Consider the following 25,321-nt stretch of genomic DNA (forward strand, 5'->3'; position numbering starts at 1 on the left):
GAAAAAGTACCAGTGTTGTAATACTGACTTTCCAGAAAAAAATGTAGAGTGAATCCTATTAAAGTGTTCTGTGATATTTTACAATAATATTACAGTACCAGGCACTGGAGCTGTTAATGTACATTCTCTCTTCCTTTAATGTTCACTGCAACTGCTAGGCAGAGACTGTAATTATTCAACTAACTGTTAATTAAATTTTATATGGCAAAGACTAGTCTTTCTTACTATATCTAGCACCCAGAACAGTATCTAGCACACAAGAGGTGCTGATAATATTTAATGACTGAATGAGCAAAATATTCAGATGCATTTACAGGCTTAGAGAGGTTCAGCAAGGTACCCAAAGCAGCACAGCATATAGGAAAGTAAGCCTGAACCCAGATCTACCAAACAAGTCGGGTAGTTATTTAACAACAGACTCTCATATTTATTATTTTATGTGTTCTGATGGCTCCTGGAAGTGGAATTCTTTCCATGAAGTTTTAATATATCAATGCTATATGCAAAAAGGCTATTTTTATACATCTGTCTTGTATCCAGTCACTTGAAGTGTTTTCCTTTATTTTACTTCATATCTTAGTAAGTCAGTCAAGATTTCCAGAACAATGTTAGACAGCATATTCTTGGGGTTTGTTTTTGTTTTGTCAAGAATGGACTTAGTGTTTGACAATTAACTATGAGGTTGGCCATTGATTTAACATAAATATTTTCCTCATCATTGAGGAAATAACCAGCAATGATCAATTTTTATTAGGAATTGGTACTTTTATTAAAAACCTGTTTCAGTATCTGTTAAGATGATCACATTTTTTTCATCTGACATACTAACATGATGTAGGCCATTAATAGCAATGATATTATTAAGTCATCATTAAAATCATATCTATACTTTTCCTATACTTCTCTTCCTATACTTCTCAATTCCATTAACCAGATTTTTCAAATCAGTATTCATGATGATGAAGACTGATGATTTTTTTCTGTTTTGAGGGGTATAGCTATAGAGACTATGCTTAAGTTTTTGCTCAGAAACAGTCTACATATTTAGGGAATTATCTCCCTCTTAAAAGTAGTGTTTATTTTATATTTCTAAGTACTAGACTATCATGTAGTCACTAAAATAAATCTGATAAAAATTTAAATAACATAGATAGTACTTGTACTGTGACAATACGTTAAAAAAAAACCTGTGTAAAATTTGGTTATGTAACAAGATATCAATTATACAAAAAAATTAAGAAAATATTGAAATTTTTTAAAAAGTTCCCAAGAATTTTCTTTCATTGGTGTGATCATGAAGATTTTGTTCTTCTGTAATTTCCAAATCTTACAGAATGAATATGTATTGTTTGTATAACTTAATAAAGCTTTGAAGAGAATGTTTATATATTTTATAATACTTTATACCTATAAGAATATATATATATATAAATGATAATGAGTAAACTCTGTCTGAGAGGAACCCAGTAGATAAATGGATAACTGGGTGTAAGAAGGAGCTGATATGGGAGAAGAAAAGAAACTCTCCTCCTAAACCTAGTTTTTCAAAATAAGATACAAAGACAGAAGTCATACAGTGATAGAACTGAAGGACCTTAAAGGTCCTCTAAGGTAACCATCATATTAAAAATGAGAAAATAAACAGTGTTCAAAGATATTTAAAAAAACACATACAATTCAAGCTTATTAAAGCCATCAATGGAATGGGATTACCAAATATTTCTTTGCCCTGTATGCACAAATAGATCAGCCTGGCCATAGGGGAGATGAAGTCCACACATGTACTCACCATGCCACTGTAGGAATGCCTCAGCAGTATTGCATGACCGTAGAGGAGCGTCCGGTGGCCCCCACCTTGAGCAGTCTGCACAGAGCAAAGAGAGAGTCCGCAAAGAAAAAGAAAAAAAAGAGTAAATTTAACTAAGTGTATAAAACACTCTCTTATGCTCATGAAAAGTTTAATGGGAACAAAATAAGAGCTAGTGCAAAAGTAGGAGAGAATCCTCTTCCCAATGCAGGAGAGATTTAAGGGAAATGGGTTTGATTTCTGGGTCAGGAAGATTCCCCAGAGGAGGAAATGGCAATCCACTCCTGTATTCTTGCCTGGAAAATTCCACGGAAAGAGGAGTCTGGTGGGCTACAGTCCGTGGGGCTGCAAAGAGACAGACATGACTGAGCATGCATGCACACAGATGAGCAAAGTGCTATGGAAAGAATCCTTAAATTGGGACAGAGCTACCAAGGGAGTGGCTGGGTGGCGGGGAGCTAGCAGTTTAATTAGTTCTTAAAGAATGAACTTGAGTTCAAAAATATCATGATTTGTAATTACTGATTCCCAGTTGTTTATTGTCTGTATTTCCCATTATACTCTGGTCCATGTTTATAGGGACTATGGTACTTTCAGGTACCTTGCAAAATGCCTGGTACATAGGAAGGACTAAATAAGCATTTCTTCAATGACTAAGTCTGATTAAAACACAAAGATCATCAAATGAATCTTCAGGCTTAAAAACCTTTCATACCTTCCAAATGTTTCTAAGAAAAACATCCAAATTCCTTTATATGAGATAGAAGGTGGGTGCTCACTCATTCAGTCATGTCCAACTCTTTGGGACCCCCATTGACTGCAGCCTGCCAGGCTTCTCTGTCCATGGAATTCTCCAGGCAAGAATATTGGAATGAGTAGCCATTCCCTTTCTCCAGGGGATCTTCCCAACTCAGGTATCAAACCAAGGTCACCTGCACTGCAGGCAGATTCTTCACTGTCTGAACTACCAGGGAAGCCCACACGAGATAGAAGAGTGCTTCTCAAATTCTGGTATGCTTAAAAATCAGCTGGCGAGCTTTTGAAAACACAGAACCCTTGGCATGTCCCTGAGATTCTGCTCCAGTAGGTCTGGGATAAATACAGAGACACTGCATTTCAAAAATTTCCCAGTGGTGCAGGTACTATTGTTTTGGGGATAACAAGTAGCACAAGCGTCAAGGACATATAGTCTCAGCCCTTTCTAACCTTGCCCCCAAATCCCTTTGTGCTCCAAAGAGACAGGCTTTCCCTGCCCTGAGCTTTCTTGCTGCTGTTAACACAATACTGGTGGCATGTGAGGATAAGTGCCTTACAAAACAACTGCAGGGTATTAAGAAAGAGGAAGGACAGGGTCACAGATCAGGTTAAGATCATGGGAAGTAGAGAACATTATACTAAGGAGTTTTTACCTGTTTCTATAGGGAAAAGAGATCTTTAAGGATGAAGAAACTGACTTAAACATACTTCAAGAAGTACAGAAGAAAGCCCTTTAATATTCAATATCATTACACCTTTTTTAGTAAAAATATATCTCCTTCCTATTATTCCAATTAATTTCTTCTTTAAATTTTTTTTTATTGAAGGATAATTTCTTTAAAGAATTTTGTCGTTTTCTGTCAAAGTTCAACATGAATCAGCCATCAGTTCAGTAGCTCAGTCCATCTCATCTCATCTCATCAGCCATAGGTATACATATATCCCCGCCCTTTTGAACCTCCCTCTCTTCTCCCTCCCCACCCCACCCCTCTAGGTTGATACAGAGCCCCTGTTTGAGTTTCCTGAGACAAACAGCGAATTCCCTTGGGCTATCTATTCTACATATGGTAATGTAAGTTTCCATCTTGCTCTTTCCATACATCTCACCCTCTCCTCCCCTCTCCCCATGTCCATAAGTCTATTCTCTATGCCTGTTTCTCCATTGTTGCCCTGTAAATTATTCAGAACCATTTTTCTACATTCGATATATGTGCATTAGAATCCAATATTTATCTTTCTCTTTTAGACTCACTTCACTCTGTATAATAGGTTCTGTGTTCATGCACCTCATCAGAACTGACCCAAATGTGTTCCTTTCTCTGGCTGAGTAATATTCCATTGTGTATATGTACTACAACTTCTCTATGTATTCATCTATTGATGGATATGTAGGTTGCTTCCGTGTTCCAGCTATTGTAAACAGTGCTGCAGTGAACAATGGGACACGTGTGTCTCTTTCAGTTTTGGTTTCCTCAGGGTATATGCCTAGGAGTGGGATTGCTGGGTCATATGGTGGTTTTATCCCTAGTTTTCTAAGGAATCTCCCACCATATCCTCTTTCATAGTGGATGTTATGAATTTACATTCCACCAACAGTACAAGAGCATTCCCTTTTCTCCACAACCTCTCCAGCACTTATTGTTTGTAGACTTTTTGATGAGGGCCACTCTGACTGGTGTGAGGTGATATCTCATTGTGGCTTTGATTTGCATTTCTCTAATAATGAGCGATGTTGAGCATCTTTTCATGTGTTTGTTAGCCCTCTGTATGTCTTCTTTGGAGAAATGTCTGTTTAGGTCTTTTTCCCAGTTTTTGATCGGGTTGTTTACTTTCCTGCTATTGAGTTGTATGAACCGCTTGTATATTTTGGAAATTAATTAATTGTCAGTTGTTTCATTTCTTATTATTTTCTCCCATTCTGAGGATTGTCTTTTCACCGGGCTTATAGTTTCCTTTGCTATACAAAAGCTTTTAAGTTTAATCAAGTCCCACCTGTTTACTTTTGTTTTTATTTCCATTACTCTAGGAGGTAGGTCATAGAGGATCTCCCTTTGATTTACATCATCAAGTGGTCTACCTATGTTTTCCTCTAAGAGTTTTATAGTGTCTGGTCTTACATTTAGGTCTTTAATCCATTTTGAGTTTATCTTTGTGTATGGTGTTAGGAAGTGTTCTAATTTCATTCTTTTACATGTAGCTGTCCAGTTTTCCCAGCACTACTGAAGTGGCTGTCTTTGCCCCACTGTATATTCTTGCCTTCTTTTTCAAAAATAAGGTACCCATAGGTGCATGGGTTTATTCCTGGGCTTTCTATCTTGTTCCATTGGTCTATATTTCTGTTTTTATGCCAGTACCATACTGTCTTGATGACTATAGCTTTGTAGTATAATCTGAAATCAGGAAGGTTGAGTCCTCCAGCTCCAATTTCTTTTTCAAGACTGCTTTGGCTATTCAGGGTCTTTTGTGTTTCCATATGAATTATGAAATTTTTTGTTCTAGTTCTGTGAAAAATGCCATTGGTAATTTGATATGGATTGCATTGAATCTATAGATTACATTTGGTAGTATAGTCATTTTCAGAACACTAATTCTTCCTACCCAGGAATATGGAATATCTCTCCATCTGTTTATGTTGTCTTTGATTTCTTTCATCAGTGTCTTATAATTTTCTCTGTATGGTTCTTTTGTCTCCTTAGGTAAGTTTATTCCTAGATATTTAATTCTTTGTGTTACAATGGTGAATGGGATTGATTTCTTAATTTTCCTTTCTGATTTTTCCATTGTTAGTATATAGAAAAGGAAGTGATTTCTGTATATTGATTTTGTATCCTGCTACTTTGCTAGATTCACTGATTAGCTCTAGTAATTTTCTAATACTATCTTTAAGGTTTTCTATGTACAGTATTATGTCACCTAAAAACAGTGAGAGCTTTACTTTCTTCTTTTCTGATCTGGATTCCTTTTCTTTTTCTTCTAGATTTGCTGCATTTAATTTCTTAAAATAATTTTATTTATAGATTATGTTTAAAACACTTCCAAACCATTTAAAAACTGATATTAAAAGGCATTAAACTTATCAGAAAAAGTGTTTCATCATAAAATGAAAACAACTTCATGCCCTGAGTGAGAAAGGGAAAAATCAACTTTGCAAAATTATATTCCTACTAAGAATGAGGACCTGTTTAAAGAGTACTTTGATTTTCTATAATACATTTGATTTATTGTGGCCAAGAAAAAGTCATTTACCTTGTCTGATCTGTACTACTTGATAGGACCTTACCTTTTCCTATCATACACATGTTCCAGAGCTACAGATCCAGTTGAAGTTTAATGACACTACACAGTCAAGGTACTCTGACTTGTCTTTTTGACCAAAACAAGATATTTCTAAATGAAGAACAAGGCTGCAGATTTAATTAGAATAGTATTGAGTGCCCTTTTTTCTATAAAGCTTTGCTATGCACTTCATATATTCATATGCACGTATCAACTGTGCTGTGCTTAGTAACTCAGTCATGTCCAAGTCTTTGTGAGCCTATGGAACTGTAGCCTGCCAGGATCCTCTGTTCATGGGGATTCTCCAGTTAAGTATACTGGAGTGGGTTGCCATGCCCTCTTCCAGGAGATCTTACAACCCAGGGATCAAACCCAGGTCTCCCTCACTGAAGGCAGATTCTTTACCATCTGAGCCACTAAGGAAGCCCATGAATACTGGAGTGGGTAGCCTAACCCTTCTCTAATGGATCTTCCTGACTCAGGAATCAAACCAGGGTCTCCTGAATTGTAGGTGGATTCTTTTCCAACTGAAAGTATAGGTTAGCCACTACATATTTTTTTTAAATATGCTTGTATCATATAGTCGCTTATTAACACATCTAAAGCAATTGCTATTTTAAAATAATTTAACTTATTAAGTATATAACATCTATATATTTTGAGGTTTCTCAATAATATTTTCTGGACAAAAATGCTGTGCTAATCAGTTTAGGTCATTTCTCGCAATTCCAAGCTTTTGTTATTCAAGAGGTCTTTTTTAAAAAAAATAAATCAGACTCTACAGGAGAACTTTTCTATGTCCCTTGACTGTTATAAAACACAATTTCAGAAGAAACACAAGGAGATCTTAAAAAGAGCTTACTGCTTAGGTAATACTAAGCTATGCAGTTCAGTTCAGTTCGGTCGCTCAGTCCTGTCCGACTCTTTGCGACCCCATGAATCACAGCATGCCTGTCCATCACCAACTCCCGGAGTTCACTCAGACTCACGTCCATCGAGTCAGTGATGCCATCCAGCCATCTCATCCTCGGTCGTCCCCTTCTCCTAACCCCCAATCCTTCCCAGCATCAGAGTCTTTTCAATGAGTCAACTCTTCTCATGAGGTGGCCAAAAGTACTGGAGCTTCAGCTTCAGCATCATTCCCTCCAAATAAATCCCAAGGCTGGTCTCCTTCAGAATGGACTGGTTGGATCTCCTTGCAGTCCAAGGGACTCTCAAGAGTCTTCTCCAACACCACAGTTCAAAAGCATCAATTCTTTGGCGCTCAGCTTTCTTCATAGTCCAACTCTCACATCCACACATGACTACTGGAAAAACCATAGCCTTGACTAGACGGACCTTAGTCGGCAAAGTAACGTCTCTGCTTTTCAATATGCTATCTAGGTTGGTCATAACTTTTCTTCCAAGGAGTAAGTGTCTTTTAATTTCATGGCTGCAGTCACCATCTGCAGTGATTTTGGAGCCCAAGAAAATAAAGTCTGACACTGTTTCCCCATCTATTTGTCATGAAGTGATGGGACCAGATGCCATGATCTTCATTTTCTGAATGTTGAGCTTTAAGCCAACTTTTTCACTCACCGCTTTCACTTTCATCAACCAAGGTTTAAAACAATAGACAGCAACAAAAAGAAATCTGCCTTAGAGCACTTTCATAGCGCTCAGATACTAAAGCAGAGAAGCTTTTAAGTTTTGGCTTTAAACACAAATAATAATAGTTGGGCAAAGAGTGGTTTCAGGGAGAAAAACAAGTATCTCTATGTGCAAGCCTATACATAACCTGAAAATAAGTCTCATACAAATGTGAACAGTACTAACTGGATAGAAGCCGCACAGAATTGCTGATCTTGGCATCTGGTCCACCTGCAGGTCCCTAGCAGCAGAGACTTGCAAACATGCCTGCCATCTTCAATAATGAATCATATAACAGATTCACAGGATGATTATAATGATTAATGAGAAATCTGGCTTCAGTGCAAAATCAATATGCCTGACAAAGCCAGTTGACCACTGTCAAGATAGCCACTTAGCAGCAGATGGCCAGCTTGTGATGGTGACTTAATGAAAAGTCTCCAGAGGGAAGAGACCAGGACCAGGACAATTCAGTTCAGTTCATTTCAGTGGCTCAGTCGTGTATGACTCTTTGCAACCCATGGACTGCAGCACGCCAGGCTACCCTGTCTGTCACCAACTCCCGGAGTTTACTCAAACTCATTTCCATTGAGTCAGTGATGCCATCCAACAACCATCTCATCCTCTATCATTCCCTTCTCCTCTGACCTTCAATACTTCCCAGCATCAGGGTCTTTTCAAATGAGTCAGTTCTTCGCATCAGGTGACCAAAGTATTGGAGTTTCAGCTTCAACATCAGTCCTTCCAATGAATACTGAGGACTGATTTTCTTTAGGATGAACTGGTTGGATCCCTTTGCTGTCCAAGGGACTCTCAAGAGGCTTCTCCAACACCACAGTTCAAAAGCATCAACTCTTCAGCACTCAGCCCTCTTCATAGTCCAACTCTCACATCCATACATGACTACTAGAAAAACCATAGTTTTGACTACACGAACCCTTGTTTGCAAGGAAATGTCTCTGCTTTTTAATATGCTGTCTAGGTTGGTTGTAATTTTCCTTCCAAGGAGCAAGCGTCTTTGAATTTTATGGCTGCAGTCAGCATCTGCAGTGATTTTGAAGCCCCCCAAAAAAGAAAGTCTGTCACTGTTTCCATCATTTCCCCATCTATTTGCCATGAAGTGATGAGACCAGATGCCATGATCTTAGTTTTCTGAATGTTGAGTTTTAAGCCAACTTTTTCATTCTCCTCTTTCACATTCATCAAGAGGCTCTTTAGTTCTTCTTTGCCTTTTGCCATAAGGGTGGTGTCATCTGCATACATGAGGTTATTGATATTTCTCCCAGGAATCTTGATTCCAGATTGAGCTTCATCCAATCCAGTACTTCTTATGATGTAGTTTGCATATAAGTTAAATAAGCAGGGTGACAATATACAGCCTTGACGTACTACTTTGCTGATGTGGAACCATTCTGTTGTTCCATGTCCAGTTCTAACTGTTGCTTCTTGACCTGCATACAGATTTCTCAGGAGGCAGATCAGGTGGTCTGGTATTCCCATCTCTTGAAGAACTTTCCACAGTTTGTTGTGATCAATACAGTCAAAGGCTTTGGCAAAGTCAATAAAGCAGAAACAGATGTATTTCTGGAACTCTCTTGCTTTTATGATCATCCAATAGATATTGGCAATTTAATCTCTGGTTCCTCTTTGCAGCCAAAGATGAAGAAGCTCTATACAGTCAGCAAAAACAAGACCAGGAACTGACTGTCGCTCAGATCATGAACTCCTTATTGCCAAATTCAGACTTAAATTGAGAAAGGAAAACCACTAGACCATTCAGGTATGACCTAAATCAAATCCATTATGTTTATACACTGGAAGTGACAAATAAATTCAAGGGATTAGATCTGATGGACAGAGTGCCTGAAGAACTATGGACAGAGGTTGGTAACATTGTACAGGAGACAGTGATTAAGACCATCCCCAAGAAATGAAAAAGGCAAAATGGTTGTCTGAGGAGGACTTACAAACACCTATGCTATGCAATGAAGAGAAGCAAAAGACAAAGGAGCAAAGAAAAGATATACCCATTTGAATGCAGAGTTCCAAAGAACAGCAAGGAGAGAGATAAGAAAGCCTTCCTCAGTGATCAATGGCAAAGAGACAGAGGAAAACAACAGAATGGGAAAGACTAGAGATCTCTTCAAGAAAATTAGAGATACCAAGGGAACATTTCATGCAAAGATGGGCACAATAAAGGACAGAAATGGTATGGACCTCACAGAAGCAGAAGATATCAAGAAGAAATGGTAAGAATACACAGAAGAACTGTACAAAAAAGATCTTCATGACTCAGATAACCACGATGGTGTGATCACTCACCTAGAGCCAGACATCCTTAGGAAGTGCGAAGTGGGCCTTAGGAAGCATCACTGTGAACAAAACTAGTGGAGGTGAAGGAATTCAAGCTGAGCTATTTCAAATCCTAAAAGATGATGCTATGAAAGTGCTGCACTCAATATGTCAACAAATTTGGAAAACTCAGCAGTGGCCACAGGACTGGAAAAGGTCAGTTTTCATTCCAATCCCAAAGGCAATGCCGAAGAATGCTCAAACTACCGCACAATTGCACTCATCTCACATGCTAGCAAAGTAATGCTCAAAATTCTCCAAGACAGGCTTCAACAGTACATGAACCACGAACTTCCAGATGTTCAAGCTAGATTTAGAAAAGGCAGAGGAACCAGGACCAGAACAGTACTAACTAATCACTGTTCAGTGCCAACCAGCAGAAATAGCTGTTTCAAGGAAGCATCTGGCTGGTTCTAGGAAGTTATTAACAGTGTGTGTCCAGGTCTGAAACCCAAAGCCAAGTCATGATTGAGAAGCGAAAGTTGAATAAAATTTAGCATGCTTTTCCTTGTAAGTGGCTTAAATTACTATAGTTAATGCATATGCCTTCACTCAGTTAAATTCTAACCTTTCTAGATGATTCAATACAGGTATAAAAATAAGTCACTGAGTTTCTGACCTTGCAGTTAAATGAAATCACAGCCTAACTAAATTATTTTAGGTATGCCACCTGGTTTAAACTAAATGGACATCATTTTTCTATTGGCATTGATTTTTATATGAATCTGCTCATGAAAGAACTTGAGGTACATGCTTCAGGGAACTATCCCATTCACCATCCTCCAAGGGAGCGTAGATATGAAACTGACAAGAGATTTGGATAGGGGTGAGATAGTACTAATAAAATGAGTACAATAAATGCAGATTTAGTGAGCAAAACTGCTAATTTAAAAAAAAATCAAACCCAAATTTATTATTTATTAATATTTGCAAAGAGAGAACATATTTATGTTTCCCACTATTGATGACATTTTCCAACCAAATCCTTCATTTCGTGATATGTTTCATTGAGCAGTTCATTTCTTCTCTTTGCAAGGTAATAATATTTTTTACTGAAAAATAATAGATGGAATTATTTGAAATTCTGGGATATGTTTTGGGTCCTTGTTGACAGGGACTTCAAATAAAGACTCTGCTCTGTCATTCTATTGAAACTGTTAAATTCTTAAGGCTAATGAATGGATCCATGTGTCAACAGAATGCCCCCTTCACAGTTTTGTTAAACAAGAATGTAACTCCACAGACAGACACGGATACTTTGCTTTCTTTTTTTCTAAGCAACCATTTAAATCTACATTCAGAATTTTAATTTCATACTTTTCAGAGTTTCCATCTTTGGAAGTGATATTACTTTAACATCTCAAAATATATGAAGCCTTAATTACCTGAACACAGCTTCTCTATACATTGTTCCTCAGCTTTTAGGATAAAAAATAAATTTTGTTAAAGTTATAGGGAAATGTGGTAGGTATATAAAAATGAAAACATGTCTATGTTTTGCATCAAACAACAACATTCTGCTGTGCCACTTTTTCCCCTACATGTGTCCTTCAATGACACGACCATGGATTTTACTCCGCAATTTTAGTTTGTCTCTTTTTAAAATGTTTTCATTTTTCTAATTTGATAGAGGAATAAAAAGAAGCTGAGGGGCTCCCCTGGTGGTTCAGTGGAAAAGAATCTGCCTGCCAGTCCAGGAGATATGAGGTCCATCCTTGATCTGTGAAGATCCCACATGCCACGGAGCCACTTAGCCAATGCACCACAATTACTGAGCCTGTGCTCAAGAGCCCATACTATAGAGCCCAGGGGAAACTGAGCCCAATGCCACAGCTACTGAAATCCGTGTGCCCTAGAGCCTGTGCTCTAAACAACAGAAGCCACTGCAATGAGAAGTCCATGCACTGCAGCTAGATAGTAGCCCCACTCGCTGCAACTAGAGAAAGCTCGTGTAGCAGCAAAGACCCAGCACAGCCATAAATAAATAAATAAATACGAGGTGGAGTTATTTTCACTTCTCCTGGAGTAAGCAATTCACTAGGAGTTTCTTGGTGTCTCTTGTAGTTTTCCAGTGTATGAATTTCCTATTACATTCATGCAATAGTGTATAAACATGTAACAGTCTATACAGCCCCCACAGTAAAAATTCTAAATGGAGAGCTGTAGAAAAAATAAGTGCTTCAATGGAAGAAATTCCTGACATTGGCTAAGTCAGACCTAATATGTCACAATGTGCCCCAAAGATATAAAATGCCATTTTTGAAAAATTTAAACGTGGGATGTACTTACTTAGATTTAAAGTTCAAAGTTCGGTTTAATTTTTTAAAACTTGAAAAAGTGAAGAAAAAAGCCACAAATCTAAAAATTAAACAAATGTGACGAACCAAACATTAAACATACAGAGTAATACACGTACAGGAGATGATTCAATGTCTTACCTTCATCATGAATTTCTGTAGGGGCATAAGGAAAAAAGAGAAAATATTAAATACACATTATTTCAAAGACATTTTAAAACCTCCTATTTATAAAGACTACATTGTTGTAAGTGGAGTAACATGAATAATAAACAAAAAATATCCACTGTGTTGTCACAACAAAACTCAATGTCAACTACATGCTAGAGAAAAGCTGTAGCAAGCAAAACTCTCTTTTAATATGTTTTTAGATTAGTTCATTCTTTTTCCGTGAAAACATGCTGTTTGACTTTAATGCGTGATTCAATTTACAACATTTCTAAGCATATCAAAAAAAGTATACTCTTCAAATTATACTCTGAAAATGGTCTAGATTTTTTTCATCTGTTACATAAAAATGCAGTAATATAAACAGCAACTCAGCTAACTTGAGCAAAATAGTGGATTAGAAACAGGTACAGTAGACAATTAATATGCTGTGATGGGCTGCCCATATTTCATGCAAAAAATGACCAAAAGCAATTCCTTAGGCACTACATATTATTATATGTGAATTTCAAAGAAAAAAGTCACACAATTTTTCTTTTTCTCGTGACTCAGCCACCACTAATGATTTATATTATAACAGCCCTTTTTCATCTACAAAATATATACATGTACATATATTCCTTTCTTTTTCTTAAGACTCATAAAGTTTCTTTGACTTCTTATTCCTCGGAGAGATACACAGATGAAAAAGAGTGAAGAAGGAAAAATATTATATTTGACAACTTAGGGCAAAATCTAGTTGCCAGGAGCATGTAAGTCCTACAGAGGAAAACACACACATATCCACATTAGTTTTTAAGAAAACAAGGGAAAGTTTTCTAACACAGATGTTAAATACCACACTTGCTTCCCTGAAACATACAGACAGAGTAATATGTACATGACTAAATGGCAATTCTATCATGATTGATTCTTTCATTTTCAGTATTATAATTTTAAGGAAAAATTGTAAAGAACCATTTCATTCTCACCTCAGAAAGCAGAGCCTGTGTAAATATTCATGGTAAATAATATCCTGGAACTTATTTTCCATGTTGAAACTGACTAGTCACATGTCTACAAATGATCACCAGTGATACAGAATATCACTGAGGAATTGCAAAAAAATCATTTTAAGTCCTAATTCAAAGAAAAACTTCAAAATCATGTGACAGAACATGGTTTGTAATAGATACTTTCTTCATGAGATTTGTGGTTTTTAATTTATCTAAGCTTTGGAGATATTTCTTTCAGAAATAGTCTCAGCTTGTTTTTTTGTCAATTACCTAGGTTGAACTACTTCAGAATTGTAGCAAATAGAAAAAAGTGGTCAATTCAGTTTTTGAAGTCTGCTCGTCATAATTTTTAGCTGTGTATCAAGGCAGCATGAGCAAGCCAGGGAAGAGAGTAATCTGTATAAATGATTAAATAAAAATGAGCCCTGTAAGTAAGCAAAAGCTAAAATAGCCATCATACAAAGAGAAAGAAGAACAGATGTAACAGACACACATTATTTTCAAAAGATAAGAACATGAAAAGTTATTTCTGGCATTACTGACATTAACTTTTTGTACAAATCATCTATTGGTTCATTTGGCTTACTTCTTTATGAGATATCCAAAAGGGATCATTCAGGGCAAGAAAGAAAGTAAAACACATTAAAATATACAGGACAAATATATTATTTTAATCTCAATGTCAATGGCACAATTATAAAAAGCAACAGAAAAAGAATAAAAATAAAAATTCCTTACAAGTTGAAAATGATAAGAGAAAAAAAAAAACTCAGGAATGATAATACTGAAACAAATAGTTCTGATTTAGGTGAAAAGAATTATCATTTTTATGCATGCAGTAAGTATAATTATTTAAGAGATAAAATATTAGACAACATATGGAGACGGACAACTATAAAGACAGAGGCCAGGCATGGTGCTTTCTGTCTTAGAAGAAATTTGAAAATGAAAATTAATTCACACAGAAACACAAAGAGGGAAATTTTAGTTCTTTAGGGTAAAATTCCAAGTGGCAGCAATTCAGTGCCTCAGGTTTAGTTTAATTACTCCAGAATGGACAAGTCAGATGAAGTGTCAAATGTGAGCAAGAGATGGGGACATATTCCCTCTTCCCATTATGCTACATTAACATGAAAACCAGGAAAAGAAATAGCAATTCTTACATTTTAACTCAAATATTGCCCTGGGAGTCTAATGGATGATAAAAACAAGCAGGAGCCTTTGATCTATAAGCTTATGAAACCTGATCTGATAGATCTAAAAGCCCTAAGGGGTTTTCTTAGCATATGCCAATGATTACAAATAGAAAAACAAATCAAACAGCAATACTGTATTCTGAAAATTGCAATAAAATATCAGAGTTCAAGAGAATGCATAATTATATTCAATCTGTTACTGATACAAAAAGAAACAGTGATATACAAAGCTTTTCCACCATAATTATGCCTTTCACCTCAACACTGGATTATTTTTAACTCATTTTAGTTTTGTGAGATGATAACTGATTATAAAACTTAATACCTCTATAAATGGACTTTTCTTAGAAGTTTTAAAAGAACCTTTACTGCGGTGTCTTCTTAAAAATTACACAGGTAAGGGATTAGCAACAAAATTAACATAGGAATATAAAGTGGAAGTGACAAAAAGATTCAAGGGATTAGATCTGATAAAGGAGTGCCTGAAGGATGGAGGTTCATAACATTGTAGAGGAAGCAATAATCAAGACCATCCCCAAGAAAAAGAAAAGCAAGAAGGTAAATGGTTGTCTGAGGAGGGCTTACAAATAGCTGAGAAAAGAAGAGAAGCTAAAGGCAAGGAGAAAAGGAAAGATACACCCATCTGAATGCAGAGTTCCAAAGAATAGCAAGGAGAGATAAGAAAGCCTTCCTCAGTGATCAGTGCAAAGAAATAAGAGGAAATCAATAGAATGGGAAAGACTAGTAGAGAGATCTCTTCAAGAAAATTAGAAATACCAAGGGACCATTTCATGCAAAGATGGGCACAATAAAGGACAGAAATGGTATGGACCTCACAGAAGCAGAAGATATTAAGAAGAGGTGGCAAGAATACACAGAACTGTACAAAAAGATCTTCATGACCCAGATAATCATTCACCTAGAGCCAGACATCCTGGAATGCGAAGTTAAGTGGGCCTTAGGAAGCATCACTACAAACAAAGCTAGTGGAGATGATGGAATTGAGTTGAGCTATTTCAAATCCTTAAAGATGATGCTGTGAAAGTGCTGCACTCAATATGCCAGCAAATTTGGAAAACTCAGCAGTGATCACAGGACTGGAAAAGGTCAGTTTTCATTTCAATCTCAAAGAAAGGCAATGCCAAGGAAAGTTCAAACTGTCACACAATTGCCCTCATGTCACACGCTAGCAAAGTAATGCTCAAAATTCTCTAAGGCAGGCTTCAACAGTACATCAACTGTGAACTTCCAGATGTTCAAGCTGGTTTTAGAAAAGGCAGAGGAACTAGAGATTAAATTGCCAACATCCGTTGGCTCATCAAAAAAGCAAGAGAGTTCCAGAAAAACTTATATTTCTGCTTTATTGACTACGCCAAAGCCTTCAACTGTGTGGATCACAACAAACTGCGGAAAATTCTTCAAAAGATGGGAATACCAGAACACCTTACCCGCCTCATGAGAAATCTGTATGCAGCAACATACAGAGAAATCTGTATGAAGCAACAGTTAGAACTGGACATGGAACTGGTTCCAAGCTGGGAAAGGAGTACATCAAGGCTGTATATTGTCACCCAGCTTATTTAACTTCTATGCAGAGTACATAGTAATGCCAGGCAGGATGAAGCACAAGCTGGAATCAAGATTGCCAGGAGAAATATCAATAACTTCAGACATGTAGATGATTCCACCCTGATGGCAGAATGTGAAGAGGAATTAAAGAGCCTCTTGATGAAGATGAGAGGAGAGTGAGAAAGTTGGCTTAAAACTCAACATTCAAAAAACAAAGACCATGGCATCCAGTCCCATCACTTCATGGCAAATAGATGGGGAAACAATGGGAAAAGTGACAGACTTTATTTTCTTGGGCTCCAAAATCACTGCAGATGGTGACTGTAGCCATGAAATTGAAAGACACTTGCTCCTTAGAAGAAAAGCTATGATAAACCTAGACACCATAGTAAAAAGCAGAGACATTACTTTGCCAACAAAGGTCCGTCTAGTCCAGGCTATGGTTTTTCCAGTGGTCACGTATGGATGTGAGAGTTGGACTATAAAGAAAGCTGAGTGCGGAAGAATTGTCTTGAAATGGCTGTGGAGTACCTATGAGAAAGGTCCTAGATCCCTTCTTAATTTAACCCAAGCGGACAGCAGAAGGAACCCCGAGGCAGACTGGTAGGCAGAGGGTTGAACTGTTTTCTGTTATTCTTCAAATGACAGAAAAAGGGAACAAATTCTACCTGTGACAGCACACTTTCAAAATTCCTAGAGCAAGTGCATACGATTGGACCTCTGTGGATTTTCAAAGAAAGAAATAACTCAAATCTAAAATTTCCTGAGACCTACACATAAGTTACAAATTGATTCACTGGCAAAACTAAGTGGCATGGTTGTCAGCTCAGGGTTCTCTCCAGTACTTTCTCATAACTAGAAAGTTAAGTCGCTCAGTCGTGTCTGACTCTTTGTGGCCCCATGGACTGTAGCCCACCAGGCTCCTCCATCAATGAGATTCTCCAGGCAAGAATACTGGAGTGGGTTGCCATTTCCTTTTCCAGGGAACTAGAAAGCAACCACTAACTTACAGGTTTGCAAATAAACATACCAAGAATAAATTTTGAGATGAGAAATTATTATGAAAATGAGAGAGAAAAACTACACAAGAAGGCAGGATCAAGAAAGCAACCAAAGGCACAGAGGAAAAATGGGAATACTTCCAGATGATAGTAAAAAGGGGTTTTATTCATTTACACACTCTATTTCCAAAGGAATTAAAGTTGCTTGAGTCGTTAGTTTAAGAAATACTGGTTTGGATACAGCAAAGAAATACTGGAATGTAAGTGAAGGGATAAAAAGATGAGAGAGGGACTTATCTTAGGATGGCTGATCTTGGGGAAGGAGCAGAAAAAGGTGAAACACACATTCTTAGAAAGAAACAGGCTTCCATTTCCAAGATGAATTTGGATCAGAATTTTAACCACAGGCAAAGAAGAGAAGACATTTCAAAAGGAAAGGATTGAACAAAATTAGTAATAGACTAGTTATGAAGAAACAGATGAAGAATTAAAATTATTTCCAGAGTTATAACATTGAATTAGTAGTTTTCCAAAATCCACACAAGGGTGTCATCATCAAGGAAATGGTAAATTTAATAAACAAAACATCCCTTAAATAAAGGGCTGAAATAAATGAAAAAAGAGCAAAGAATCACACACACACACACACACCAGGTAGACATATGACTGGGAAACAACTGAAAGGCTACTGAAAAGACAGCAAACGTCTCAAAATGTTGCCTCAGGAGAAAAGCATCCCAGAATCAAGAAAAACAATGAAAATAAAATGAAGCCATCAGTTAACCCAATCTTCGCTGATTCATGATATTAAGTCACAGAGCAAACAACAAAACAATACAACAATGAATGGCCTCACTGTTTTGCTCATTTGGGGAAAAAAAAAAAAAGTAGATCCAGAATGTCAGTGGTGGAAAAGGAGATTCTATTTTCCACTCAGAATTACAAGGAGTTCAGAATCAGAAGGCTCTTTCCCTGTCTGCCTGCCTCCCTCCTTTCCCTCCTTTCTCAACAGTTGAAGAAACTGAAGCCAACAGTAATAACGTAATTTGGCCACAGTACACACTTTGTCACTCCGTTGGTCTTCAAACTTATACCCAGATTCCTGGCAACTGTTAAATTTCCTTGTAATATTTTATCATTCCCCTTCACTTTTTAAGATTATATGAATATTTAAAGTCTTTTTCTATAGCACATGGAAAAATATAAGAGCTAAACAATAAGAACTTAAGATTAAATGGTCAAGATTTTCAGTAAAAGATATACAATATTAATAATACAAGTCTTCCCTGTTGGCCAGGAAGTCTTCCTTTCGACGATCATAATAACAAAGCCAATTATATAGAGATGATAATGTTCACACTAGCAAGTAATGCTCAAAATACTTCAGGCTACAACAGTATGTGAACCATGAACTTTCAGATGTTCAGGTTGGATTTAGAAAAGGCAGAGGAATCAGAGATCAAATTACCAACATCTGTTGGATCATCATAAAAGCAAGAGAGGTCCAGAAAAACATCTACTTCTGCTTTATTGACTATGCCAAAGCCTTTGACTGTGTGGATCACTATAAACTGTGGAAAATACTTCAAGAGATGGGAATACCAGACCACCTGACCTGCCTCCTGAGAAATCTATATGCAGGTCAGGAAGCAACAGTTAGAACTGGACATGGAACAACAGACTGGTTCTAAACAGGGAAAGGAGTAAGTCAAGGCTGTATATTGTCACCCTGCTTATTTAACTTATGTAGACAACATTATGCGAAATGCCGTGCTGGATGAAGCACAAGCTGGAATCAAGATTGCCGGGAGAAATTTCAATAACCTCAGACATGCAGATGACACCACCCTTATGGCAGAAAGCAAAGAACTAAAGAGCCTCTTGAAAGTGAAAGAAGAGATTGAAAAAGTTGGCTTAAAGCTCAACATTCAGAAAACAAAGATCATGGCATCTGGTCCCATCACTTCATGGCAAATAGATGGGGAAACAGTGACAGACTTTATTTTCTTGGACTCCAAAATCACTGCAGATGGTGACTGCAGCCATGAAATTAAAAGACACTTGCTCCTTGGAAGAAAAGCTATGTCCAAACTAGACAGCATTTTAAAAAGCAGAGACATTTCTTTTCAGACAAAAGTCCATCTAGTCAAAGTTATGGTTTTTCCATTAATCATGTATGGTTGTAAGAGCTGGACTATGAAGAGGGCTGAGCACTGAAGAGTTGATGCTTTTGAACTGTGGTGTTGGAGAAGACTCTTGAGAGTCCCTTGGACTGCAAGGAGATCCAACCAGTCCATCCTTAAGGAGATCAGTTCTGAATATTCACTGGAAGGACTGATGCTGAAGCTGAAACTCCAATACTTTAGCCACTTGATGTGAAGAATAGACTCACTGGAAAAGACCCGGATGCTCACAGATTAAAGGCGGGAGGAGAAGGGACTCACAGAGGACGAGATGGTCGGATGGAATCACCAACTCGATGGACATGAGTTTGAGCAAGCTCAGGTAGAGTTGGTGATGGACAAGGAAACCTGGGGTGCTGCTGTTCATGGGGTCCAAAAGAGTCAAACACGACTGAGTGACTGAACTGAAATGAATGTTCTAGTAATAGAGAATATTTGAATAGATCCCATTTTCGAAGAAACAAAACTACAAATTTAGAAAGTTCCAACTGAAGACTGGTAAAATATGTATTAATTACAACATAGCAGTTACTTTGAATACTAATAGTACCAGCCACACCAGGAAGCCAAACAAAAAGATTAGAGGCAACAGCAGACATGCAGCCATTCAGATCACAATCTCTTAGGAAACACATACCCATTTTTCCACATCAACCTTCTGCGGAAAGAAAAAGCCAAGATAAATAATAAGCAAACAAATAAATAGCTGGCAAGGTTTTAATTAGTGTCACTTAAATAAACTGAAATGTAGTCCCTGCACCAAAACCTATCTCCAATTCTGAAGGACAGGTAACAGTATTCAAATTTTTAATTTATAGCATTTAATCTCAAACAAACAAAAAAAATTTCAATTAATTTAGTTATCAGAACTTCAAAGGCATTGGGCTGAATATGTACCAGGTACATGAAATAAAAATAACCTAATATATTCAAAAGCAAACTTGAACATTTATCACATTCTCAAACCTACAAACCTTTGATTCAGGAACCACTATTCTCCTCTAACTAAAAGAATCTATTTAATAAAAAAGATCCATTTAGAAATACAGCATCTAACTATACATCTCTGATATAATTAAATTTCTCTTAGCCAAATCTTTCCACTCTTATTAAAAATTTACAATATAAAAAATGGTATATGCTGCCAAATAATTCTGAAACTGCATCAAAATATTATTTAAAACATATTTATTAATGAATGCATGTTAGTTGTATAACCATTATGTGATTCTTTAAAAAATAAGTGAATATAATTATATCCAAAGTGTAAAACAGAACAAATCACAAAGCCATATGTTAACAAAAACTGCCTTCTCCTGCTCAATCCATCAGAATTTTAAAATCTCAACACTCTCACCTTAAAGGTTAAGTTTGCATAACCAACCTCCCTTCTTTAGCACATATGATTGGTAATCAGTGAAACTTGAGGTGTGCTTCAAACTCCTCATTCATTTAAGTTTATTTGCAATTTTTTCCTTAGAAAATTCATTAATTGAGTCAAAAGCTCACACTATCCAGGCAGGAATATTTGCCATAACTAAGAACCTCCATTCCTTAGTAAACAAGCTTCAAGAAGGAAATGTGCATAATATTCACATACAAACTAAATATTTTTAAATGTTATAAAGTGATATAAAAATATCAACCTAAGTATACAGGTAGGATTGTTTTGAAGGCCCAGTGAAATTCAATAGATTCAACAGATTACTTGTAACAGAGCATTTTGGCTTCTTCAATAATTTACCTCATCTTCAGAAAAATCTCTTCTAAGCCTACTCCCAACCTCTGAACTTAAGAATACATTGTCATTTAAGAAAGAACACTACTGAATGGAAAGTCCTGGTTTTTACTATACACTTTCAAGATATTTAGCTGTTATCTAAAGTTCAAGCCCTTATTTGAAGCATGAAATCTATTAGAATAATGAATATATTTCTTTACATCCTGAGTCACAGGAAAGCAATCTAATCATGGCAAGTATAATGTAATTATTACTCACTTTTCTACCTTTAAAAGAACAAATTCTTATATTTATTCCTTTCATGAAAAATAAGGAAATGTAAAATGATTGCCCTTTCATGTTTACCAGGAAAATAAGATATGTCATATTTTTCAATGATTAACAAAGACACTGCATTATCCCATCATTATTTTCACATCTCAGTTTTAACATACACACACACACACACACACACACTTGCACCAGCATAAAGTGCTATGGGATTTTTCTAGAAGAAAGAGAACCTGTAATCGAGTCATAGTTACTAGTTGTTAGTAATAAATGGTCTTTAAAGATCTATATTATAAAACAGAAAATGTCTCTTAAGAAGCAGGAATTAGTTAGCAATAATATAACAGACTCAGTATCCAAATAGCCAAAGAAAGGCATAGCAACAGCATGTGCTGGAGGTGAAATTTCAGCTAAACATAAAAGACAAGACAAATGATCTGGAGTTCAAAGTGCAAAAGCTGTAACTATGCATAAGTGATGCAGAGAGATTTCATGACACTTATGAATGCTAATAAGAACTATTTAATTAAATGCCTATTAACAGTGAAAAATAGAATGATTTATATGTAGCTCATCAAGGAAGGAAAATATAAAGTGCACAATGAACTGGATCAATTTTATAGTTTAAACAATTACCAAATCCATAAAGCACATAAGATAAATGAATATTCCAATAATTTTTTATCCAAGTATGTGGGATTTTTTTTTAATGTATCAACTCCATTAATTTAGAGAAAATAAATATTTTACCATCTGTACATATTTTAAGACCAAAAATGAGCAATCTTATTTTCAAATAAAAACAAAATTTCCATTAAAAAAAATAAAACAGTCATTTAAGGAACAGCTTGATTTAGCAAAAAGGACATAAGTTAAGAATATAATACAAAAGTAGTTAAATCTAAATTTTATTATAGAATCATACAAAAGCTGAAACATCCCCATGACATCTCCATTTTTGTATTCATATTTTATTCAATATATACAATTAGCATGTTTCAATAATTTTATATATGTTTAATGGACATATAAATTATAAATTAGGGTACATAAACATGAACTATTCAATAATCTACAAAAACAAATTTGGTTGTTTCTTCCAAGTTGCTTAACTTATTTTACTGTTTAAGGTAAAAAATGTTATTATTAAACCGATAAGTCATATAGTTAGAAGTTACTATGTGCCAGACTTTGAGCTAAACACTTTACATGTAATCTTACTGCCTGCATTTTATATATGAGGAAACAAATGACATGCAAATGTGTTACAAATTTTCCTCAACAACAACAAAGTTGTTGGAAAAAAAGATTGGATTTGTTCTTGAAATCGGGTTTTTAACTTCAAAGTCGCATTCTCATAAGCACTTCTCTGTATGCCAGTACCAAGATACCTCATCTTTTTGCTTCTCTTTTGCTTCAAACTTTTAGTCTCTATCTAATTTGGAAGTTTTCACCCGGTATTTCTTATGGTTAAGTGTCATGTAAATACAATGTGTTAACATCAAAATAAGAGAATGTAAAATGAACCTAGAGATTCTTATTATATCAAATATTTTACTTAGTTTCAGTTATTCAAACAGCAGGTCTGCTTTTTCACCTAGATAAAGTTCACCTAGATAATTACAACACAACAATAAAACATCCATCAAGAATATAACATTTTTAATATCAAGGCATAACAAGAAAAAGTATTTGAAATATTTAATACATGCCTGCAATCCATTACCCTTTTTAAGAATAGACAAATGTGAAAAACAAAAAACTACCCTATAAATAATTCTCCACTGCACATGTTTATTATTAAGATTGAGAAGAAGAACATGAGAAATTTGCACAGTGTGTTCAAGGATTCAAAAGACAATAAAGTCATTTCAATTTTTTTAAGTAAAATTACAGTTTGGAGGGCCCACATTTTTAATAAATATAACAAATTCAGAATATAAATCCTGAATATATAACTTCATAAAACTTTACTTCATAAAATATATAACTTTATAAAACTTCAAGTAAATAAACAAACCCACGTAATCATCACCCAGATCTAATAATAGGACAGAACCTACAACTTAGATGCTGCCTTCATGCCCTCTCCAAAGGTAACTACTATTCTATCACCATTATTTTTCTAATTTGGAAATACAGCCTGTGTTCTCTTCTTATCTAGCTTCTTTAGCTGTCTTTAGGTCTCTAAGATTCGTCATGGTGTCACATGTATTGGTAAGTAATTCATTTTCTCTGCTTATAATATTCTACCATATGAATATGTCACAATTTATTTACCCATTCAGCAGTTGAATGTGCTTCCCTTATGGCTCAGCTGTTAAAGAATGCAGGAGACCTGGGTTCTATCCCTGGGTTGGGAAGATCCCCTGGAGAAGGGAATGGCTACCCACTCCAGTATTCTGGCCTGGACAATTCCATACACTGTATAGTTCATGGGGTCACAAAGAGTCGGACATGACTTAGTGACTTTGACTCACCGAACAGTTGAACATTTGGGTTGTTTCCTGCTTGGGGCTATCACAAAAAATTTTGTGGTGAACATTCTTGTACATATCTTTTGGTAAATATAGGAATATATATATATCCACTGGTATATACCAAGAGTGGGATTTCTTGATCATGGACTTATAAATGTTTAGCTATAGTTGATACAGCCAAAGAGATTTCCAAAATGGTGGCATGCATTTAATTCTCATCAGAAGTATATTAGTTTCACTTGCTCCCCGTCTTGCCAATACTTGGTATTACTAGTCTTCAATTTTAGCTCTTCTGGGGAATGTGATACTTCATCACAGTTTTCAGCTATATTTCCCTGACATATGATGAAGCACTTTTTCATATGCTTGGAAATCTGGAATATCTCCATTGTGAAATATTTGTTCAAGTTTTTTACCCATTTTTTTGCCATGAGTTGATCTGCTTTTGTTCTTACTGATTTGTCAGAACGGTTCATACTTTCCAAATATCCTCTCCACATCTGTGTCCTGTCTTTTCCATTTTTTAATGGTAACTCTGAGGACAGACATTCTTAGTTTGGGTATAATTTCTGAATCTTTTCCTTCATTGCTGGTGCTTTTTGTCCTGAAAAGACCCTTCTACATTATTTTTGAGACAATTTATTATCTTAACTCTTACCTGAGACCTACCATCTGTTTGGCATTGATTTGGGGAGTATATGGTACTATGGAGAGAATTTCGATTCATTTTCCCTTCATTTAGCTATTCAACTGACCTGACTGTCTTTAACAGAAAGATAATTCTTGAGCCCACTGCACTGAACTGCCACCTCTGTAATAAGTCAAGTTACTAACCTGTAGAGGTACTGATAAACTCTGTTCTATTCTGGCCTATTTTTCTATTCCTGTTATCATAACCACTATTCCATCAAAATAATTTTTGATATCTGGTAGCCAAAGGCTCCAATTTTGTTCTTCAACATTATATTTGTTAATATTGACCCTCTTTACTTCCTGTAATATGAGAACAAACTTACAAATTTTCATGCACACACACACAAAAAGAAACCTGTCGGGATTTTGATTTTGATTGCACTGGTTAACTGATAAACTTAGAGAGAACTGCCATCTTTATAATATACTGCCTTCCAACATCATATATTCCTCTTTATTTTAGGTCATCTTTAGTTTCCTTCAAAATGTTTTTCAATTTTCTATAGAAAGGTTTGCACATCTCTCATTATAATTATTCTGAGGCATATGTTGTAGAATTATACTAAGATAAGTGAACTCATTTTGAAATTTTTATTTTAGCTAATATATAAAAGGCAGCTGAAATTTTATACTGAGTTCTAACTTTGCTAAATATACTTTTTAATTCCAAAAGTGCCTACCATCACTTCTTTAATAGACCAAAATAATTCAATATTTCACTGGTTTTCCATTTTATAGTTTCTATCAGATTAAAGAGTTTCTTACCTTACAAATTTACTAAGTTTGCAACAAATCATGTTTTAAATGTTTTGAAGCTATTCATTAAAATACACAATCTTTCCTTTTTCATCTTTTAATATGTCAAAGACATTAATCAGTTTTGTGGATACATTAACTACACTTGAATT

The 25,321-nt window shown here is 35.8% G+C and overlaps 1 protein-coding gene across 1 annotated transcript in view; it reads right to left on the minus strand.

The window, feature by feature from the left end:
- Nucleotides 1-25,321, minus strand: part of LOC120860476 (ryanodine receptor 2-like) — an 804,098-nt gene that overhangs the window by 466,550 nt on the left and 312,227 nt on the right. Inside the window, exons 4-6 of the mRNA XM_040236295.1 lie at nucleotides 19,867-19,887; nucleotides 12,259-12,273; nucleotides 1,790-1,864 (exon numbers count right to left, since the gene is read on the minus strand). Coding sequence (XP_040092229.1) covers nucleotides 1,790-1,864; nucleotides 12,259-12,273; nucleotides 19,867-19,887 — 111 coding nt within the window. The remainder of the gene's footprint in view (nucleotides 1-1,789; nucleotides 1,865-12,258; nucleotides 12,274-19,866; nucleotides 19,888-25,321) is intronic.

The sequence above is a fragment of the Oryx dammah genome, unplaced genomic scaffold (genome assembly GCF_014754425.2).
Source record: "Oryx dammah isolate SB20612 unplaced genomic scaffold, SCBI_Odam_1.1 HiC_scaffold_11077, whole genome shotgun sequence".
Classification (NCBI taxonomy): Eukaryota; Metazoa; Chordata; class Mammalia; order Artiodactyla; family Bovidae; genus Oryx; species Oryx dammah.